Source organism: Strix aluco, chromosome 22 (assembly GCF_031877795.1).
Source record: "Strix aluco isolate bStrAlu1 chromosome 22, bStrAlu1.hap1, whole genome shotgun sequence".
Taxonomy (NCBI): domain Eukaryota; kingdom Metazoa; phylum Chordata; class Aves; order Strigiformes; family Strigidae; genus Strix; species Strix aluco.
The window spans coordinates 1,942,501-1,964,391 of NC_133952.1; the positions used below are offsets into that span (position 1 = coordinate 1,942,501).

At 39.4% G+C, this 21,891-nt stretch overlaps 1 protein-coding gene across 4 annotated transcripts in view; it reads right to left on the bottom strand.

Moving 5' to 3' along the window:
* PLCH2 (phospholipase C eta 2) overlaps nucleotides 1-21,891 on the bottom strand; it is a 98,345-nt gene that overhangs the window by 25,513 nt on the left and 50,941 nt on the right. For all 4 annotated transcript variants that reach the window (XM_074848350.1, XM_074848352.1, XM_074848353.1 and 1 more), the window contains exons 2-9: nucleotides 15,269-15,415; nucleotides 14,664-14,907; nucleotides 13,986-14,115; nucleotides 10,116-10,286; nucleotides 7,160-7,253; nucleotides 3,337-3,540; nucleotides 2,121-2,241; nucleotides 5-176 (exon numbers count right to left, since the gene is read on the bottom strand). In XM_074848350.1, coding sequence (XP_074704451.1) covers nucleotides 5-176; nucleotides 2,121-2,241; nucleotides 3,337-3,540; nucleotides 7,160-7,253; nucleotides 10,116-10,286; nucleotides 13,986-14,115; nucleotides 14,664-14,907; nucleotides 15,269-15,415 — 1,283 coding nt within the window. The remainder of the gene's footprint in view (nucleotides 1-4; nucleotides 177-2,120; nucleotides 2,242-3,336; nucleotides 3,541-7,159; nucleotides 7,254-10,115; nucleotides 10,287-13,985; nucleotides 14,116-14,663; nucleotides 14,908-15,268; nucleotides 15,416-21,891) is intronic.

The following is a 21,891-nucleotide window of genomic DNA, read 5'->3' on the forward strand; positions in this document are numbered from 1 at the left end:
TTACCTTAACCAATATCTTTCCTTTAAGACTTGCTGGTGAAGGGAGTGTGGTAGAATCATCACTGTGCACAGAAGACAGATCCAGTTTGTCTCCCAGAATTTCTGTAAGATACTGAGCCATCTTCTTCTGCTGAATGACACTGCAGTGGTTCTCAATTGACAAGATAACAGGGTACCTGGCAGAGACATAGGCAAGTATCATCAACTGCAAATTTAGCTTTTATAGCATTAAGAGGATAAGGGTTATTACAGTCTGAGCCATTCCTGTAACAGGCATCACCACCAATGAAATCCACAGGGGTTAGATAAGTCAGTGTGGGCACTGGGCTGATACTACTCACTCCAAACTGAAGGGTCAATTTTTTTGACAGCTACAGGATAATTAAACTTCTGCAACTTGATTTGATGTATTTTTTACCAGAGCACACTTCTCTCCTTCCTACACTACCCAGTCCTGACCTCCACTTCCTATCAAAGAGGTTCTAGCAAGCCATTCATAAGGAAAACCTAAATAGACAGTGCCTTCAACTCTCCTCTCCAGTCAGTGCTTCAGCCCTTCTGTACTCTCACAGGTAAAAGTAAATAGAGGTTTCAAGAACTGAAAAGATCCCCAAAGGGGCTTTGTCTTTACCTTCCCATTTGTGTTAGTTCTTCCATGAAAACTTTTCTAGCTAGTAACAGAGCAGTGTCATAGAGACAAACCTGCACATAAAACCTCTTCTACAAAGACAGTAAGTATTATTTGTAGATTTAGTTTTATTGCTGTCATTTATTGTTGATTCTCCAGGCTGAGAAAGAAATAACAATGCTTGGTTGTTTGAAAGGCATCAAGATAAGATTTCCAAAACATCAACTGCAGTGTGGCTGGCCACGTGAAAGCACACTGAAGATGGTTTTCTGTTTAGACATGATGCATTTTTAGGATGAGCACAAAAACCTGAATACAGTGCAGTTTTGTAGGGCTGAATTATGAGGGATTCATTAATTAAAAACTAATTGTGAATAAAAAGGTGTCTATTCTGACATCTGGCCCTCATTAGCTCCTCATCAGGAAAAATGAGACTTTCAGCCAGACAATGCCTGCAGGACAAAACTCTTCCAGCTGATGACTACAGTTAAATTCCTGGCTTTGCCTGAAGCTAGTTCCTTAGCTGAATTTGCAGCCTACCAACAGCTATGCCTCCAACCTATCCTGGGAAAGAAAACACCTGCAAGTCTAAAATATGTTTCATTCACTACCAAACTCTGACTGAGCATCAATACCTATCAAGAAAAAACCCACCACAAATAATAAGTTGTAATGCAGTCCCAGTTAACTTTTCTGTAAAGCTTTTAAGAACTGCAACAATTTCAGAAGCATTGCCACATATTCTGCTGGACAGCTTTCCTTTGATTTATTTACCATGTCTTCAGGCAAACTCCAAAAAATTCAGGCTCGCAATAAGTTTACCTGGGCTGAAATTTCAGTGCAAGTTTAGCTCTATCAATGAAGGCAGATGGACTGCTTTGAAGAAGCTACTAGAAAATTTTTACAGAGATAAACTAACTTATCTGACAAAAAAATAAAAATAGATAGGTTGACGCACACATTTTGACTCTCAGGGGAGGACAGTACTGCCAAGGTATATGAAACCTCCCAATTGTATTATTCTCTGATTTCCTGAGCAATGTACAGGTAGGGAAAATAACCCATTTCTCTTGAACAGTCTGCTCTCTCCACAATTGGGCTACTGTCTCTGCATTCCTTTGCTGCCTGACTTGTCTCCTATCCCTGGAGCAACCCAGTGTAACCTTGGCATCGCTGGAGTACACATCCAGCGAGAGATGTGGTTAAACTGTCAGCCATTCACTGAAAACATTCGCTGTCAAAACATGTTGATCCTTTGGTCTTCTACAAATGGGATGAAGACAGCCCACAACTATGTACAGAATGCCCCTGCTCAGGCAGTTTTGCCTCATTATTTCTTTCTGAAGGCTTTCTCCCCACAGAAAACAACTCAGAATTCTGTCTGGCATATGCAGGAACGGGTTGGATTTTCACTAACTGCCTTTACAAGGATGCCAGGAAACACTCCGGTTTATAGCCCTGAGACTCAAAAGTTGGCAGACTGTATACATACTCATTTTTGATAAAGGCGTATTTGTTGATAGTTTCAATCACATCTTTGAAGAGAATTTTGGAAGTCAAAGTGTATCCATGGTGGACAATCGGTTCACCGTCAGGCCCATCCCAGCAGTCAACTGTAGAACAGAAACAATGATACTCATCAGAGAATTAACAGCTGGGGCCATCACCTGTGGAAGACTGAGACTCTGCAATTCCCTTCAGCAACCCAGCCAGACATTTACCCAACAAAGCAGGGTCTAGGTTCATTCCCACCCTTCATCTGCGTCTCCCTCCTCACTGTGCTGAACCGCTTTCCTCTGAAGATTACTTCCTGGCCTTGACATCCTACTCTGTACAGACTGTTCCCATTGTCTGAGAAAGCCCCAAGCAAAAAAGATCTCCTTTTAGCAAGTGCTGAGGAGTACTATGACAGGAAGAGAGATGACATAGCATAGCATTACTTTCATTATGCTAATGCTGAACCTGAAAAGGAAAGCAGAGAATCTTAGCCAAGCTTTTCACACCACAAGCAAAGCCAAGACCTAGTCATCTCTAGCTCTCCCTGGATTTTGCCTAACTTCATACTTGTTTACAATCACATTTTCATAAATGTTTCACTGCTCTGAAGCACCCATTGGCATGTCCACAATCTAACCTGAGCAAACCATAATATTGGCCTTCTGAAAAATTGTGAAAACACTGTAATGGTCAGGATATTAAAGATGATTACAAAAGAGGTTCTGTCTCAGAAAGGCACTACAAACATCAGAAGGGACTTCACATAAAGGCTTCCTGGTCACTGCAGAGACCAGCAACATTTCACATAATGGAACTCTACCTCCCTTATCAGAAATATCAGCTTTCCTCCTATGTGTTAGCAGAAACTCTGCCATATTTGCCAGTTTGGTTGACATACACTTGGCTAGAAAGCATACACACCAATACATCCTATTGCATGTCAGTATCCTCTTTAAAAAAATATTTTCACAATTTTTTTTCCTGAGTACCAATGACACTACTCTTCAAATATCTGCCTTATTTCCATGATCAAAAAAATTTGTCCATTATATGGCAACATTATTTTGTTGTTTGTTATGAAGGGAAGACACCATTTTACTAGGTTTTTTTCTCTACCCAGTTACCATGTCTTCTGCAGAAGTCATGAGTCTTCCTTTACAGAGGAGAAACAAAACTACGGAGTCTACTGATGATTCCTTTTTCGTCTTTACCTTCTACGCAACGACAGCCAGACTGTAGCACCCATGCATACATGTCCACCCTAGACTGGGACATCAGTTGATCTCCCATGAGGTAGGTATTATGTGAAGAGGTAATGAAATAGTGACTCAAAGGATAACTCATGTCCTGATTCACTTGGTAGTGTTCTGGGTTGAATATGTCCCCTGATGGACTCCGCATGTAATTGGTGAAACCTGTGAACAAACAATACTATAAATAATACAGTTCTGTCCTTTTTGCTGCTGTAGCCTTCTTAAAACCAGCCTAAAAATGCACTCCTACATTCACCCATACATTTGTGAACATGTAAGTAAGACAAGTAAATAAATAGTACCACTACATCCCAACTGTCACAATGACCAATTGCGAATATTGCTTTCCAGAAATTTCTAGTTGCTTTGTACATTTCTCTGCTCTGCCTTTCCTGAAAAAAAATAGGTCTATTTAATCTGAACCTGACATTTTAGGCTTCTATTTTTTGTCAAAAGACTCTGCTGGGACACTAAGTCGCATGGCATATAAAAGCCTCGAGAGATCTGCGGTCATATCCCGGCATTGCTCCTCAGTGAAATGAGTTGAAAGATAAATGGTATTGTACTTCCTAGAGATGGTTTCTACTGGCCCAACACAGTGTGAATCAAGAGAAGTACTCTCCTCTACTTGTCCTGAAAATACCAGAAGAATGTCAGCACACATTGGCTTGTACAAGCAACAGTCTCTAATTTTGATGTGACACCACATGCACAAACATGCATGCGGATGGGAAAGAGCTGCAGTATTTCATTACTGTCACTTGATGAGACTGCAGTTCACTTGACACCAAAAAATCAATTATCTGTAGTACTTTCAGTGATGCTACCAGAAGAATTTATTTTCTGAAGTAGTGGTATCCTTGCAAATCATGAAGACAACATCACCTGGACATTTCCTGTATTGCAATCATCACTGTCATTCAGAAGGAAAGTTTTAGCAAGTTATGTTTTTCATCTTTGTATGAATTGCTCCTCTCAGAACACCAGTATACATTTGTGCACATATACACAGACACTTCCACAAGACAGACTAACATTAAAAACTCTTAACTTCCATTTCAAGTCTCTGCAAAATTCTTTTCATTCACCACCAATGAAAGACTAAGTCTTCCATTCACATCCTGGTTTTAACAGCTGCTGACAGCAATGATGCCCTCATTCTCTCCTTCAAGAATTCTAATTCTCCTGACATTTCACTCATTATTCCATAAATAAAACAGTGTCTCTATAAAAATCCTGCCAAACTTCTAAAGGCTTTAATGCACTTTCTCTGACTGTGACAGACTGGTGCTTTGTTTCACTAAAGCTACACAAGGCAAAATAACTCCAATCCTCAAAATCAGTCTACAGAAACCAGAGAAATTGAGGTTGAATAGAATTTAAGATAAAATGTCACCTTTATGATGGTTCTTATAGGCTTTACATTTTGTGCTGATGAAAGTTTTATTAAAGGAAAAGAGCTGATAAATACAAATAGCAGCCAAAACTTTTTGAACAATACACTAAGAAACAGTGCTAGGGAACCTTAGCCTAGCCTAATATTTGAGTGTCTTGACACTCGTATCATGATTCACTAGCAAACAGTAATAGAGCTAGAGTAAAAGAAAAAGACTAAACAGTTCAGAGCAGATACCAAGAAAAATTGAGAGGGCACAGTGTATGTTAGCAAACATACAGCTAATCACTCATGGCAAATGAATCATTTTCTTTTTACCACAAAACAATCAGCTGCTACAAGATTAATTCCACAAAACACTGGTAAGGCAGCCTCTGAAACAACACTATTGTTTGCTTTAAGCACTTGTTAAAATAAAATATCAAAATTGTTACAAAGACTTCACACTAACTGGATCTATCAGCCCTAGGATGAAGAAATATGAATGAATCAAGATATTGTCGGCAGGATGTACCATAGATCTCCAGTGTTTACACACTCAGGAAAAGCATACTGACACAGTGTTTTATTTTGATAACAGCAGAAGATAAGAGGGTTTTTTGCAGGACTATGTTGAATGAACTAACTGTCACAGGCGAGTCCAAGGTGCTTCATGATAAAAGTTGTAACAGCTGAGGATGCAAGGCAATACAGACACGTGAATGAGTATGAATGGGCAGAGACCACTCTACTACTACTCTACTACTACTGAAGTGCCTCTAAGTGTGGGCAGGATGCTCCTGTCTGGGCTGTACCAATTTGAGGAATAAACATACAACTTCAGTTTCCATAGCTCTTGTATTTCAGTCTCCCTAGGCAACACTCAATTCGTTTTCTGGAAGACAAGAGGGATCTAAAGTCTCAGCTACTCAAAAAGACAAGAAAAGAATAACTTCTCTGGGTGTGCACGTGCGCACACATGTGCATACACGTTTATGCATGCAGATATATCTTTATGTTTTTTAAGCAGTTCTCTCTTCTTTGTCTGTACCCAATCCAGCAGCGTGCCCCTTGTCAGCTCCTCGGTCACCTCTGTTCGGATGTCATCAGCAGTACACTCCAGAAACCTCCTGCATTAGTCAAGCTCTAGATTAGGTATGTTCTGTTCTGTTGCACTTCCAGCAAGATACTGGAGTGGTTAAAGTCTCCCATAAAGAGCAGAGTCCGCTAACATGAAGCTTTTTCCAGTTGTCTCAAAGCAACCTGATCTTCTACTTCCTCCTGATCAGGAGATCTGTAGCAGACACCCAGCAATGTGTCACCCATGTTGGACTGCTCTCTAATCCTAACCCATAAACTCTCAACTGTTTTACCATCCATTCTTAGGCAAAGCAATTTTATAGATCAGGCTAGTTTTAAAAACTTTCTGGTATGAAAAACTACACTTGTTTGAAAAACCTAGTCTTACCCTTTCTAGTTATGAAGAAGGCAAGATAATGAACCTGGTTATTCATTATTTATGTGACTGTCACTGACTGTAAAGCACCAGAAAATAAAAACATGAATACGTCAACTGCTGCACTCACTTGGCATTAGTATAAACTTTAAAATAAATTGGAAATGTGGTCTGAAAGTAGAACTGACCTCAATCCATCCTAAGCAACCATCATTTCTTGAAAAAAACCCACCTTACACAATATACCAGAAACTACCCACTTCTTCATGAAGTAAAAAACCTGAACTTTTATTTTGCCACTTTTCACTATGACAACACACCCACACAAACGGACAAGACTGATTTTCAAAAGGTCCTAGAACTTTTGCATAGAATCTAATTCCTGAGGAATATACTCTGACCTTGGAGTCAGTAACATCTTGCAGATTTACTATTTAGGGGAAAGGATTTAGAATCAGTCCTCAAAATAACAGCTACCATCATGATGGTACAGCTTCATTACATTCAGAGTGAAGGCTTTAGCAGCAGAGGTCATGAAAGCATGCTTCTAGACAAATTTCACCTATCATCCCACTTCACATGTTTATTCTCCATCAGATCACTCCTCTTACTAGAACTTAAAGGATTTCCAAAAATACCTGCAGGAATGATGCAACTAAATTCTACCATATTTTCCAAAAGCACAAATAAACACTCATCTAGCTCCAGCTGACTTTCAATGACTGTTGCTTCATCATGATACGTACCTTTAAAAAAATCTTCCAAAGAGTACCAATTTCCCTTTAGGTTCCTCAGCAAGTAATAGATATTAGAAAAAAAACCTACTGAAAAGCATACCCTATACAACATGACAAAATTCTATGACTATATATTATGCAAATGAACGCAATGCTCTCTTAGGCATTTAAACAGTTGCCTCTTTCCTACAAAAGCTACACCAGCCAGCCTACCATCAATCCCCAGAGCTCCCTCCTTCTTGTTCTCCAGGCATGGTTCAAACTTGCTGATGATTTCCAGGCAGTGCTCTTTAGTCACGTTTGTCATCTGTAAAAGTAGCAAAAATGAAGTGTTACTAGTAATCACACTTTCTCTCAGCTCTTTTCTCTGTATACAGTTTAACAACTGGCCAGATTATCCATGGTGCTGCCAAGGATTTCCAGTTACCCAGTGAGGTTCTCTCTCCTGTCAATCAGTGTCAGGTCAGATAAGAGCTGGACCGCTCTGTGAAAAGGTTCAGTCCTATTGGCAGCTGCCTGATAGCAGCCAATAAAGACGGAGTTCTGCTTTGTAGGTCAAATTTGGTTAGAGTGTTATTAGGCACGCAGAGCATCCAAACAGAACAAGCTTTGTCACAAACCAATGGGATTTCTTCTCTTGTAGGATTAAAGGATTAGTTTGCATTATCAAAGGGTTTTTACTTCACAATAAAACAAGAAAATGGCTCATCTTTATGCAGCAGACAGAAAAATCAGTTACTAGCACGGTAACAGAGAATCAGAACATAATTGCTCTCAGAAAGCTCCTTGAGGAAATCTGCTAACTTCAAGGTTGCTTTGCACTCTCAGCTGAAAAAGAGAAGAGTACAAGGGGAAATAACATGTTTGTAAATGTCTTTGATAATAAAAGGGCCACTTACGATAATCTGTAGCTTTTTTTAACTTCGTAACATTTTCATAATTCAATTTTAACACCATTCTTTAATACTCCTGCTATTTACTGTTCATTTACCCTCTAATTAATATCCTGTTATTATTTAATACTCCTGGCCTGAGTGGTCCAGCAGATCCTTTGCGATAGATGCTGTACATGAGACATGAAAATACAGCCCTTGTCACCAGAGGGGACTGCCAATAAAGTGACCAAGTTGATGACTGTTTTGGCAACAAGGAATCTTTGCTGCGGGGGAAGTGAAACCACCAGCATATCTCTACCAGATCAATGTCTTTTCTGGGGGTAATTTAAAACCTAATAAATAAAAGGAAAAGAAGAGGAAGGAGAAAACCCGAACGCTTTATTTGCCCACACATTATAGGTTTGCTGGGTTCAAAGGATAAAGCTCTGGAGCAACAGAAGGTTCTTCTGGTACAGCTTCAAACACACAGAATGCACACTTGTTTTCCCTGTACATGTTGTATGACAAAGGGTAGCACCAGCCAAGGGAGAGAAGCCCCACAGGCATGAGTTGTCCACGTCAGTGATTAGCTGAGCTGATTTGTGTCCTGTAGTGAGTGTCCATTTTCCTCTCACCATCTGGAGGATCAATTGACCAATGAAATGGAAAGATATCCTGCTTATCTAAAAAGATAACTGCCAGAGAGGTGGCTTTTTTATTCATTCATTTCTTAGACAACATTTGAAACTGATGGAGATTTATGACTTACAGGCATGCAGCTTCAAAAGAGATCATGAGAGAAAAAAAGGCAAAGATGAATCACTGCATTTGTTCCTGCATTCACTGCATCTTGCTGTCCTATTATTTCTCCTCACTTCAGAACCTTCCACAAGTCTCTAGATGAAAGATCACAGTTCAGGGACCTCAGGAAGTCATCCAGCCCAAAATCCTGCTCGAAGCAGGGTCAACTACAAGGTCACATCAGTTAGCTCAGGCATTGCCTAGTCTGGTCTGCAAAACCCCCAAGGATGGAGGCTGCACAGCCTCTGCAGACAGCCTCTTCCAGGGGGTGAATGTCCTCAGGCTACAGGTATTAGATGCCTTGACATTTTCTGCTCTGCCAAATTACCATGTACCAGAAAGACCCAAACTTGTTTGGACCAAGGGGTATTTGGGATAGGAGTAAGTGTTGGGCTTCCAGGCAGCTTGGTTACAAAGATTCCTAATGCCATAGAGGTTCAATTCAGTGACGGAGGAACCAGATGAGTGGGCATGTGGTGGTGTACCATACACACAGAGATAAGAAACTCTTATCTTATACTATTAGAAAAGAAGAATATATCAACACTAGTTTCCCTTTTTCATGAAAACATATATGAACTGTCAGAAAATGGACTTCTGTAACTTCAATGCGCACAAGTGACTGATGGAAAAAATTTCTGAAGTGACTGATGTAGGCTACCCCCTTGTTAGACACCGTAACACAAGCGGATGGCATTGACTGCAACACAGCACATGGTTTGCTGGCGATTTGCTGAATGTGCACAAGCAACTCTAAGCACAATGTATAGGTGCACTTCACTACCTGATCAGACAAGCTTACAAAGCTATAAATTAACATCTCTGAAGAGCTGTAAAATGTCTCAGATTTATGAACAACATTAAATATCATGTTTGTCATGATCTACTGGCTGCTGCTACCACCACACCCACACCATGTTATTGTACAGGGCATATACAGGTTTCCTGGTTTGTCAGACAAAAACACCTGTTTCAGATCAGTGAAATGGGAAAATAGTCTTTAATACCTGCTCCAGCAGTGGAGTTAAAGCACTAAGAGACAACTTAATATGTTCTACTATATATGCTCAAAAAACTTTCCCAGACATTAAAAATCCTCTCAACAACTCTTCAGAAACATAATCTTCCCCTTTACAAACCAAAATACTGTGACAAAAATTCAGTGTCTCATCACGGACTGTGCAGAGCCAGAAATGCCATTTTTGCATCAGGGTACTGAACACTGGGAGAAGAGAACACATGGAAAAGAAAGAAACTATAGAGACTATATTTAGGGGCACAACAAAAGAGCCTACAGAAAAAAAGAGGTAATGAGAGCACGAACATTCAAGAAATAGTCATGCCAGCCTACAAGATGAAAATCAAGAGGCTTCTAACTGTCTATTTTTCACATGCATGACAACAAACTTCCCACCCTGTTTAAAAGGCAACGCATCCCCAACAGCAAACAGAAAGGCTTGCAGACTGGAAACATTTTCCTGGCTTGGGCCTACCTTCTGTTCAGTCTCCAGAAAGCGTCTCAGGTCATCTGTATCTAGGTGGTCCTTGTGGTTACTGTAGGTGAGCATTAGCAGGTACAAATCACGTCGCGTTGACATCATCTTATAGAAGGCGCAGAACTCATCAAAGCCCAGCGTGCCCTGGTTATCATCCGTATCAGCCTCCTGCATTACACAGCAATAAGGCAATGAGATACCCAATCGCCCAGCAATAGTCTGAACAAACTTTAAATAAACAAACCCCTGCATCAGAATAAAGCAACACGGAAATTAATCGTGGGTTGATACTGCCTGACATGGCTACTCACTGCATGGCCCGCTAGAAGAGATTGATTTATCAGGCTGATGGTTGTCATATGAAAGCTCTGCTCAGCTTTCCCCTTTGAACATCTTAAATGTATGCATTAGTGCATGAGCCAAGAAACAACTTTTAAGGTCTTTTTTGTTTCACAGGGAACCCTGCTTGAAGGATTTCTTCTACCTATGGCAATGAAGTAAGACAGTGTACCCTGCAACACAGAACAGAACATGCATACGTCTGACAGAATTACCCTTTCATATTTTCTTGAGATCATTAGAACCTAAATCATCTTGAAATTAATTTTATATCCAGGATTTAGATGGATATCCAGTAAATCCATGGCCATAAACTAATAAGATCTGCAAGAATACTGATTTTGTAAGTAAAGAAAAAGTCATCAGTAAATGGTGCTATATTCTCTGATATATCTATCCCCTACAACATGTATGTTTCTTGGGGTGAGGTGCCCCAGCCTGTGATCCAAACCACCCTCAGTTGTATCAGCAATACTACTTACTGTTTGCACACAGTGGAGATAGAATTTCTTCAAAGAAAACTTGTGAGAGCCTGATCACAATGGGATCCACCCAATGATATAACTATTTGGAGGACAGATTATGGAATTACTGTGTTTCCTAAAAGCCTGTTCCTAGAAGCATGAAAAAATGAAGTAGAAATTCTGCCAGGGGAAAGTATGAAAAAGGAAAGCTGCAATGTTTCCCAAACAGGACAGACAACACTTGCATATTTTATGAAAAAAAGCTTATCCAGCACTCCCTACTTTGTTCTCAATAAAGGAGTTGTCAGCATACTGCTTTGCTCACCTTCACTATAGACATGTTTAAGTAAATTCAGGCCACAAAATTAAAAAATAAACAGATCAGGTGAGTTTTTAGCAAATCTTCCTATTTTTCACTAAATTTCCTTTACATATTGCCATACTGCTAATACTAAGCTCTCACAACACGGACAGCAGCACTGAGCAGCCTTCACAAAGCACTTCTGTCCTGGTAAGCTGACATCAATTCCGTTATTTGTCCAAGAACAAGTACTGCCATAACCCTGCAATTTATCCTAATGCATCCACAGAGATTTTTAAAAACTTACACAAACAGCCTCCTCTTTCCTTGTTCCCAAAGGACACCCTGCACTTGCTCCCGGCTCTTTAATCTTGATAGACCTCACCATTTTGTCTCTTTTCCAGTCTCTCACTTCAGCAGTTTCAGAGCCTGTATCAGCTACACTGCTGAAGCTGACAGCATTACAGAGGAAGTGGCTGGAAAAATGAGGAGTCATGAAGTCATAGATGAAGGTTCTTTAGAAATGAGTCACAGGTGAAAACATGAATGCATCTATGAGCAAGGAGTTGCTTATAAAAATGGCTTTTTCCACTGTAACTATGGCAGGATTTTTTTAAACAACTCACTACTTTAAGTAGAAAAATTAGTATTTCAGATAACTTTCTTCAAGACCTACATATAATCTACCCTACCATATCTTAAAATACTTGGTGTAGCTATTTCATTAACCAAGACATTTGATTTTTCATTTCAAGGCTGCTTAATATTCTGATTCAAAGCTATCAAATAGCAATTACATTTTCAGTTGAGACCAGCTCAGTTTCAATTCTGCATTGCATGTGGAAAAGCAAATCTATTCTTCTTTGTTAACAGCATTTCTAAGCACCCAATACGTGTAGCAATTGTCATTGATTATAAACAGTAAAACCAGAACACAGCATACAATAACTGAAATTTTTTTCCCAGGAAAGTTTTACCCAGTCTCTTCTATTTGGCTTGCATCAAACCTAATGGTTCATCCTGGAGTCACTTTAATCTACTAATTTTAATGAGATTTTAAATTCAGTTCTTCACTGAGCTACATCCATAAGCCTAGTATTTGCTGGTATGAAAGAAAAAAACTGAAGAAAAAAAAAAGTAATGGGTAAAAACCCTTGGTCTTATCTGGCTGTACACGCACGATTCTCAAAGGTTTTTGAGCTTGGAATGTGTCCCAGAACTGAATTACTGAAAATCCAGCAATCACTAAGCTAGCACAACTTGGTAGTAAACATGAAGCAGTGCTCAAACAGCTGCCATTCCAACTGTGAGATTTTCAGGCACCTGAATGTACATTATGTTTCTTAAGGTACAGACATACTCTGTCCAGATGTTGCTTCAGAAAAATTAAAGTAGCTAAAAAGTCCTCACCTCCAGTAGTCTCATAAGGTACAGCCTGCACCCTAGAGGTAACAATTTTGGGTATGGAAACAACCAGGACCCAACACAGTAGCACATATCTTGCAGAAAGGATTACAACCATTCATCCCAATAGCCAGTACTTTTGGAATTCAAAGAACTTTCAGTTCTTTGACAGCAGAAGACATCTGTTTTGCATAAGCTGCTGTTTAATGCAATAACCTCATTTGAAATTGTTTAGAGTCGTAACCACACAGGTTTTCATCCATCAATCAGATAATTTATCACCTGCAGAAGTAAAAGACACAAACTGACCTTTTTTTTCCCAAACAAAAGCAAAGGCAAAGGAGAAGGTACTTTCAAGTTCCCGGTTACTAGTATTTCACTCCATTTAAAAATTTCTTTTTCTATTTGGAAACGTCTATGGTGTTATAATGCAATAGTGTGCAGCAGCATGGATAGATGCACTTTCAAAATTCATTCTGGTCCACATAAATTGTATGCAATAGAAAGGGAAAATGGTAATCAAAATGAGGGCTGGCTTAGTAAAATTAGAAATGAACACCCAACTTACTGGGGCATCTGTGTGCTATTAAACTTTTATTTCTCTTTTATTCAGTAACATACAGAAAAAATGCTCAAGTATTTTAACTCTACTTCTAAACTTCTGTTTAAATTTCCCCCCTAGCTGTAAACTTTTTTTGTAGGATTTTCTGCTTCTAAAGAACAACCCACCCAAATGATGGGTTAAATATCAGCCTGATGCATAGACTAGGATAACCTGTACCAGCTGATTAGTTCACCATGCTGAAAACTATTGATTCAACTTCTGCTCAGGTCCTTCACACAACACACTTTTTGATTAGAAAAGCATACACATCTCCATAGTTCAGCTGCCCAATAAATTGGGTCAAGGTCAGTAGCACGGAATGTCAAACAAATAGCTCTTAGCAGTGCAAAACACATGACAGATAAGGAAGTTTGCATACTGGATATATTATTAGTACCAGTTATTGGAGGATACTGGATACTTTACTGGATAATATTTATTAGAGAGAACGTAATCAGAGGAGGAAACATGACTGAGCTTCAGATCAACAAGTATAGCAAAAAGCAACCTTTGTACTGTGTGTCTGTATGTTATGTAACACCAGAAGGTACCTGGTGTAATGCTTTTTTCTATGGATCTATGACGTATTTCTGGAGCTCTTTTCAATTTACCAAATGGACTGTGTAGTATCTCTCAGTAGAGTGGAAACAAACCAGCTGCTGAAGTATTTACAATCTCTCCTACTTGGATTCACGCTGAATCTCCAGCAGCTCCATCCTTATTCTTTTAGAGAAAACTGTATTTTCATTTCTTACCTTAAACATTTGCTTGACTTTTTGTCGGGGAAGGTTCACATTCAGTTTGTGCATTAGCTGGAGCACTTCACTAATACTCAGACTGCCATCACCATTTTTATCTGCCTCATCAAATGTCTGCTTCAACCACATTGAACAGGAGTTAAGGAACAGCATGGAATATTAACGGATATTACTGAACATTACGTATATACGATTTTTTTCATGTTAGGAAAGACTGTATATGAGGCTGGGGATGAAAAAAAGTTCAAGGTGATATATAATATAGCTCTACTCACGTTATTTCTGGAGCAGTTTCTAGACTTGCTATGCTCAAGGTGAACACGTGCTATTCACCTGTACTACAGCACAGAACAACTAACTTTGTAGCGAATTGCAAAGTTGCATCACACTTTGTCCTGTATAACCAAATGAAATGGACAGCTTTACACAAGGAGTAACAGATGAAGGAATATGCCTGTATGTTTTTCAGGCCACTCCAGTCACTCAGCTCCAAATCCTGCCCAGAACAATCCTCAAGGACTCCTCTGTCTCTGGAAACAGGGAATATAATGGGAACCGCTTTGAAGCTTTGAGCCTAGTGCTTACTCTTAGCAAAACAAATACTTAAAGGAATCCCTGTGTTATTGGTAGCTCTCCACCAGTGGGAAATACTCTCAGATAGTATAAGAAGGATATTGGTCTCTGGTCCTTTGGCGTTTTGAGAGGCTGTCTTCATCACTGATCCCTGCCATCAGGTATTTCAGCCCGGTGATCCAGGTGCGTGCTTCCTCTCCACTGGAAGATACCAGGTCGAGAGATTCCATATGGTCTCCATAGTAGATGCTGAAGCAGCAGTTGGGATCAAAACTGCCATCGGCATAGCGCTGAAAGATCTCTGATTGCTTCCCCTCGCAAACCTCCTGAATAGAGTCGATAGAAACTAGAATGACGAAAGCATGTGGTTCGTTAATGACTGTGTGAATGCCCGAGGCCAGACAAGATGCATTTACCCTGTAGAGAAATCCTGCAGAGAAAGGGCCCAAACCTCACATTGCAAGGTCCCCAGTTCACACAGGTTTTGCCTGCAGCTCATTTACAACACACTACACTACTGCAACCTGCATAGCTAACAACAGCAACTTAATCTTCATAAACTATTAATCACAAAATCATTTACCGCCCTTTAAATTCATGTACAACATTCTTCTTGATCACCTGTGAACGAGCCAAATCCTTCATGCTCGTTTGTTTGTAAGAGCGCAAGAAGGAATCAGAAGAAAGGTTCTGTGGTTGACACTCACTTTTGGCTTTCTCATTCTTTCGAGAGGGTCTCCAGCGAATACATGACTTGTGCTCATCCAAGTAATAGAAGCGGACCAACCCTTTGGTACTGCCACGGAGTTTGATCATTTGGGTCCCAGTTTGCATGGAACTCATACATCTTTCCACTGAAGAGAGAAACAAAGTGATATCAGTAAGTCAGACTTTGCTGCCTTTAAAACTGCCTTTACAGGAAGAAAACATATCAAGCAGCTGCTGAATTAACAGTTCAAGTCAAAGGACAACATTTCCTGTACTGTCTAATATGAGAGGCCAGGTTTTATGATCAAAAAGTCAGAAAGATTCTTGGCAAGTGGGGACTCACCTGTAAATGTGAAAGTTTTCATTCCCGTATCAATAGGTATGAAACACATATATGTTGGAATTGGCACAAGGTACATACACTTCTTAAGACCATCTTGAATGCTTAATTTGAGCCCCTAGAATATGTAAAACTTGTGCTGGACACAGTATGAAATTTCATCTGGAAGTTCAGATCCTTGGCCAGCAAAAACTAGCACAGTTCCAACCATGTCAGGAAATTATTTCATTTTGTCATTTTCATTATGCCTCATGTTTTTGCCTCTTAAACATACAGTAACCTTGTGGCATAACTTCAAAATTATTTTTTCACTTTCCTCTTTATAATTTCTGGAGTTCCTGTCAGCAGTATCACGGTTTAGAAGTACCACAGCTTCTTATGAAGCAGTTTAGTTCTCATTCCGTCTATTCAGAGAAGCTGTGGCTGCCCCCTCCCCGGAGGGGTTCAAGGCCAGGTTGGACGGGGCTTTGGGCAACCTGGGCTAGTGGAAGGTGTCCCTGCCCGGGGCAGGGAGGTGGAACTGGATGAGCTTTAAGGTCCCTTCCAACCCAAACCAGTCTGTGATCCTATGATGCTTCTTTAGTATAAGTACAGCACTTTCAGAGTGACAGAATAACACTAGGACTTCTGCAAACCATGAAAAAACTTTATAGCCCAAATATTTACTTCTCTCCAGAAAGAAGAATGCCTGTTTTCATTACATACAGAGCCATCACAAAGGCACTGCATGTCTGCTTTTTACATCACACTTTTACTTGCCACCCAGGCCAAAGAAAACAGTAAACTGTGGAAACAGTAATTCTAGAAAGTTGATACAGAGTATCAGCTTTTCCTCCACTGCTTCTATGGATTAAGGCACTGACCCTACAAATTTGCTTCTAGATGTTGTGGCAAGAACCTAACAGATTTTTCTTCTTCCAAATCACTTAAAACCACATTCTCCTAGGAGGAGGCATTTCACCTGTGTTGTACCTTGTTCCCCTCCCAGGGATTTGGCAGCATTACAGGCAGTGCAGCCAGTGGCCTTCAAAGAAAGTCTTAGAAGCAGCTCCCTCAAAGAGCTCTGCTCCCTCCGCAGGACTCCTGCCCCCTCCTTAGGGACCGCTGTTGAACTGAGGCTCTTGCATGTGAAGCCCCTGGGAACAAGGTTGGGCCATACCTACGCCTGCCCAAACAGGAGACGTTCTTTTGAAATTCAGCTGTTGCAAGGAACTAAGCTTGACAACATGAATGCAAACTGTTAGCGACTGGCTATGTCCCAGGAATGAATGCAGACTCTCATATTTTCTGCCAGGTCTCTCATTTAATTCCCATAATGACAGAGTGCAGCCTGTGACTTAATTTTCCCATGGCTTTTCTGCCTGATCTGTTTAAGTAAAATTAGAACTATTACCACGTCCTATGTATTTATATATTTTTTTCAGACCTAGAGATGAGAAGTGTAAATTACTACTCAGATTCTGGATGGAAGAATGAAAACTAATACATATAATACATATTCTAGTGAGTACAGATTTATAAATGCAAGGAAATTCTGAGGTCAGGCTCCTCTTTTATCAATCTGTACATACAGACTACAGAACAGTGTCAAACTAAAACACTCATTCCATGTATTCCAAAATGCATCAAAACCAACACAATTCTTCAGGGTGATTCAAGTCCACCTCTCAGGCAAAAGGAAAAACACCCAAGAAAAGCAAGGTAGAGGAAAAAGAAATGGAAAAAGCCATTGGTGTTCCTGTGCTTTAGAGCTCATATTCAGACAAATTCAGTTAATTTACTCAGGAAAATAAGGTTCAACAAAATAGATTAATTTGAAAGCAGATCACTAATAATAAAAGAAAAATTAAATTTAAAGCCACAATTCTGTAGAGTACATTGTTTATGTTAACAAAATAGTTATGAAGAAAAGGTGTTAAATTAAGAACAAGATAATCCCTCATGTAACAATTCTTAAAGCTGACCCCTTGGCTTCAATCACAGATGCCCTTAGATGAAATCAATGTGGTCAGCAGGTATCAGTCACAAAAGCAAATGCTGTGCTACAGCTCAGAAGCATTACTGGAATTCACTGCAACATCAGAACCAAAGTGGATCCAAACTTCGCTTGACCATTTCCCAGACACTGCAATGTTTTCAATATCTGCTTTCATTCCAGTTCAGAAGAAAGATACATACTTCTAAAATTTCCTGTGAGATAATAATTATGGAAAGCCTGGACTTATTTTAATTTTACAAGGTTTATAGGTTTTTTTGAAATTTTTATTTGTCAGAATAGCTAATAAAAAAATCTCTATTAGCACTAATCACACAGACTTTAAGCCACATGACATTTCCAACTTTCTCTCTGGAAGTTATTGCAGTAAATAATTTTATTTGAAGAAAGGAGAAGTGCAGAAATGGGACAAGTATCAAAGACCACACCTGTTATAAAGCAGAAAATACTTCAGAATCACCAAAATAAAAGTACATTTCATCCAATACACATTTCCTTTGCTTTTATGTGAAGTAAGAATATACTCCTCAGCTGTTAAAATTTTAATAAACATCCTTGGATAGCTTTTTGAATGCAGCTGTTCATTTTTGTTGCAGGACTGCTCTCCAAACCTCCCCGGAGTACACAGTACCTCAGCAGCCACCTGCTGCCAGTTCCAGCTGATCTGGACACTGGACTTTCTTTGGTGATTCAACACACAATTGCAATTAATGTTTGCAGACACAAACCTGAGCTCAGTTCTGTTCAGTGTACCTGTCAATACCGAATACTTAAGTATCTTTCTGGTTTTAGGGACACAAGGAAAGGAAAAATGTCTTCCTTCTTGTGTCAGGAGAACAGCAGCTTTTCTGGATCCCACCAACAGGATGGGAAGGAAAGCCTTTAAGGTAATGCAGAGGCCTTAGCTAGGGGTAGCTGGACAAAGAGCAGGAGACTGAGATGGAGAGGGGAAACAGTGCACCTCCACATCCCTCCGTGTGTATGTGCACTGAAACATACTCCCTTACCTGTCTGCATGACCAAAAGTTTAGAGAACTAGAGACACTGGCAGAAAAATTTGCAGGGGAAAAAAAAAAAAATCAATCTATCAATTCTATCAAATGAAAAAATAAAATTTTTTTTGCAGTCTTTCAGAGCATGTAAATGAGAATAGCACACTGATGAGAAGACAAGTATAACTGCTTCTCCGTACCACTGTTCAGATACCTTCTTTAAGGATTCATTTCTATACTTCAAATAAAAATCCCTCAGTCTTGAATTTTTTGGAAGAAATGGCTCCTAACTCTTCAATTAAGGCTGAAGATTTCTTCTTGGTTAAATAATATTTTGCACTTCAATAGTACCTTTTTGCAGAATTCGGTTGAGGTTCAGCTCTCCTTTGATCTAAGGAGTTGCCTCAATTTGCATCTGGACAAAATACAGTCATGGAGAGAAGATGGATCTCTGTACTGCAGCAAAAAGCAATGTCATAGCAGAGCAGGAAACAGAAACGTAGAACACTTCCATTGTTGTGTTCTTACAAAGTGACACTAGACTGACGCAGCGAAAAGACTCAAAGTGATTTTTCATAGATCATAGTAACATTTATAGTTACTATAAAAAGTTTTAAAGTAACAATAAATAGCACAACTACACAAATCATAAATCCCTACAATTTGTCCTGATATAAGAAAAAAGAAAAAAGAGCCCATTTTCAAGCTTTTTTTTAGAAAGATGTTCTAATGTCTGCTAATTAATTATTTATGGCTCAGTAGCATTATTGTCTTTTACGAGGTTCTGGGTTTGATGTAAATGTGTGAAGAAGTGGGAGTATTTTAGCATGTGAGGATGAAAAGAAGTTAGAAAGATTGAGTCACTGAGTATTTTTATACATGGACCAGCTTTGTCAAAAGATTCACTTGCAAAGTCCAATACGGCTCCAGGTTATGTCGCACGGCTTTGGCCCTAGCCGGTCTCTTCAGAAAAGTCAGAAGGGCAGCATCACACCACTCTGCTGAGTTCCTCCCCGCTAACAGATTCTGACAAGCCACATCCGGATTCTATGCTGCAAAACAACCTCTCTTGTAAATTCTATAAGGAGAGGAAAATAGATTTGAGGCTTATTTCTCTTCAGGGCCTCCAGAAGATGCAACATATTTGCGAGCCTGGAGAAACCCCTCCAGTACACGTGCACTATAAGGGCAAGCTGTTCCCTTCAAGTATTACCAAACCAAAACAGCTTTCCCCCATGCAAACAGAGGACTCCCACACTGGTCATACATTCAGCACTGCAAATCCATTGAAGAGATAATAATTGCTACAGTTTTTAAAAGCCTCACTGAAATGGTTTTGCAGCTATGACTGGCTTGTCAATAGGTAAACCAAAGAACTGACTGACTCCAACTATTCCTGCCAGGAATATCAGTTTCAGTTCAGACAGGAGGCATCGAATCTTTCAAAAAATCAATATAGAAATATAACAATATAAAAGCCTATAAAATACATAAGATAGATATATATATAATATATCCAGTACAGTGCGGTGGGAACTCTGTTCAGCTGAAAAGTCCTGGAGTTAGAAGATATTTGAAAATTCTGCACATGAACTGTACAACTGATTTCTGTGAGCTTGAGGAATCTCCATGACAGTTCATTATACAGCTCTCATAATAAAGGCTCCCAGAATGTCACTTCTGACCCTGAAGACATTCACTCAAGTAATGGTCTTATCACAGAATCTTAAACACTAACTGTTGGCTACAGCAACCTGGTTTTGCTCTTTCTACAGGCACCTGTGCTAATGGAACACAGCAGTAGCAATTCCTACCTACACATTGCCTTATGAATCAAATGAATTGCTAATAAAAACAACTTCTGTTACCTAAAGAATTTAGCATCCTGTGCTTCATAACAGAAGCAAACCATCTTTATTTATTTATATGTTTTTAGTCATTAAACTTTACTTATTTATTTTATATTTATTTATTATTGCATATTTAAAGTACAGCCTTTTCCTTATAACATGAACTCATTGAGGGAGATACTGGTTCAGTTTTCTCTTATATAAAAACTGAACTGTTCTTACTGGGTGGATTTTGCTTCACTCACACACACAGAGAAACCCCCCAAACCAAATAAAAAAACCCAACCAAATGAAAAAAAAAAAAACCACCACAAAACCAAAAAACAATAAAAAGCCCCCCAGAACCAAAAACCAGAAAAAACAGAAAAGAAGACATTGCCATGCAGTGAGTGGCATGGTCAAGAGTTAACCTGAGGTATTTTCTGTCTACAGCATTCATAGATCAGGTACAGCAGGCTGATTTGCATCATTATGCTGAGATCCAATTAAAACCTGGACCACATCCAACTTCATTAATCTTCATTTATTTCATTTTGTATTCCTACAGCCTTGTGAGCAGGTCCTTCTCACCTTTTAAACCAACCATCTCATTACTAGTACGAGAACTTTCTTCCACTTATTTGCTCTCACTGACTCAAGCCTCAACTAAATTTCAGGACTCTCTACTATTCTTTTCATTGGCAAAAAAAAAAAATAAATCTTAAAGTATCTTTGAAAATGAGAAATTCTGTATAATTCTGCCAGCAATGGTTGGCACAGTGTTTGCTGTGTACAACAGATAACACAAGCCTGGATCCATCCTCAAAGCGCACAACCCCTAATAAATGAGATGTTAATGGGAGACGAGATGGTCTCAATCCTGTGGAAATTAGGGTGCTTAATTCAAGGTCAGTCTGTCAGCTCTCCATCTCCCAGTTAAGACTCCATCAGCCATCTGGATACAGGGAAGTGCAGAAGCAGAGTAGGATGGCATTTCTGGACCTCTGCAGAAATTCCCATTAGTTTCTAAGCTATCTATACCGCCAACTTTCTCGTTTAAGAAAATCTCTTTGATTGGTGAAGCTGACAGACAAGTAGGACAAAAAAGTGCTTCCAAGGCAACAGGTGGTTGTGGTCAAGGCCACTGCAGATCTCCTTACCAGACACGAGTGGCTCAAGAAGAGTGCTGTTAAAATGCACTTATTAGAACAGGAAACATCTCATTTCTCCAGCCATTTCCAATTAGGTTTGCTGGTGTTATTACTTATTTAAAAGAAAGGCTGCTATAAAGCAAAAGGGGACCCTCAGATAGCTAGTCAGGCTTAAGAATTTTGCCACTGTATATCAGTATTCAGAAAAAAACCTCCCAAGAGTTCAGTGACCTACTATGGAAGAAGACAACAGAGATACTTCTAAATGCTCACTGCAAAGACTAAAAACTACAAATATTGCATGAAAAATAAAA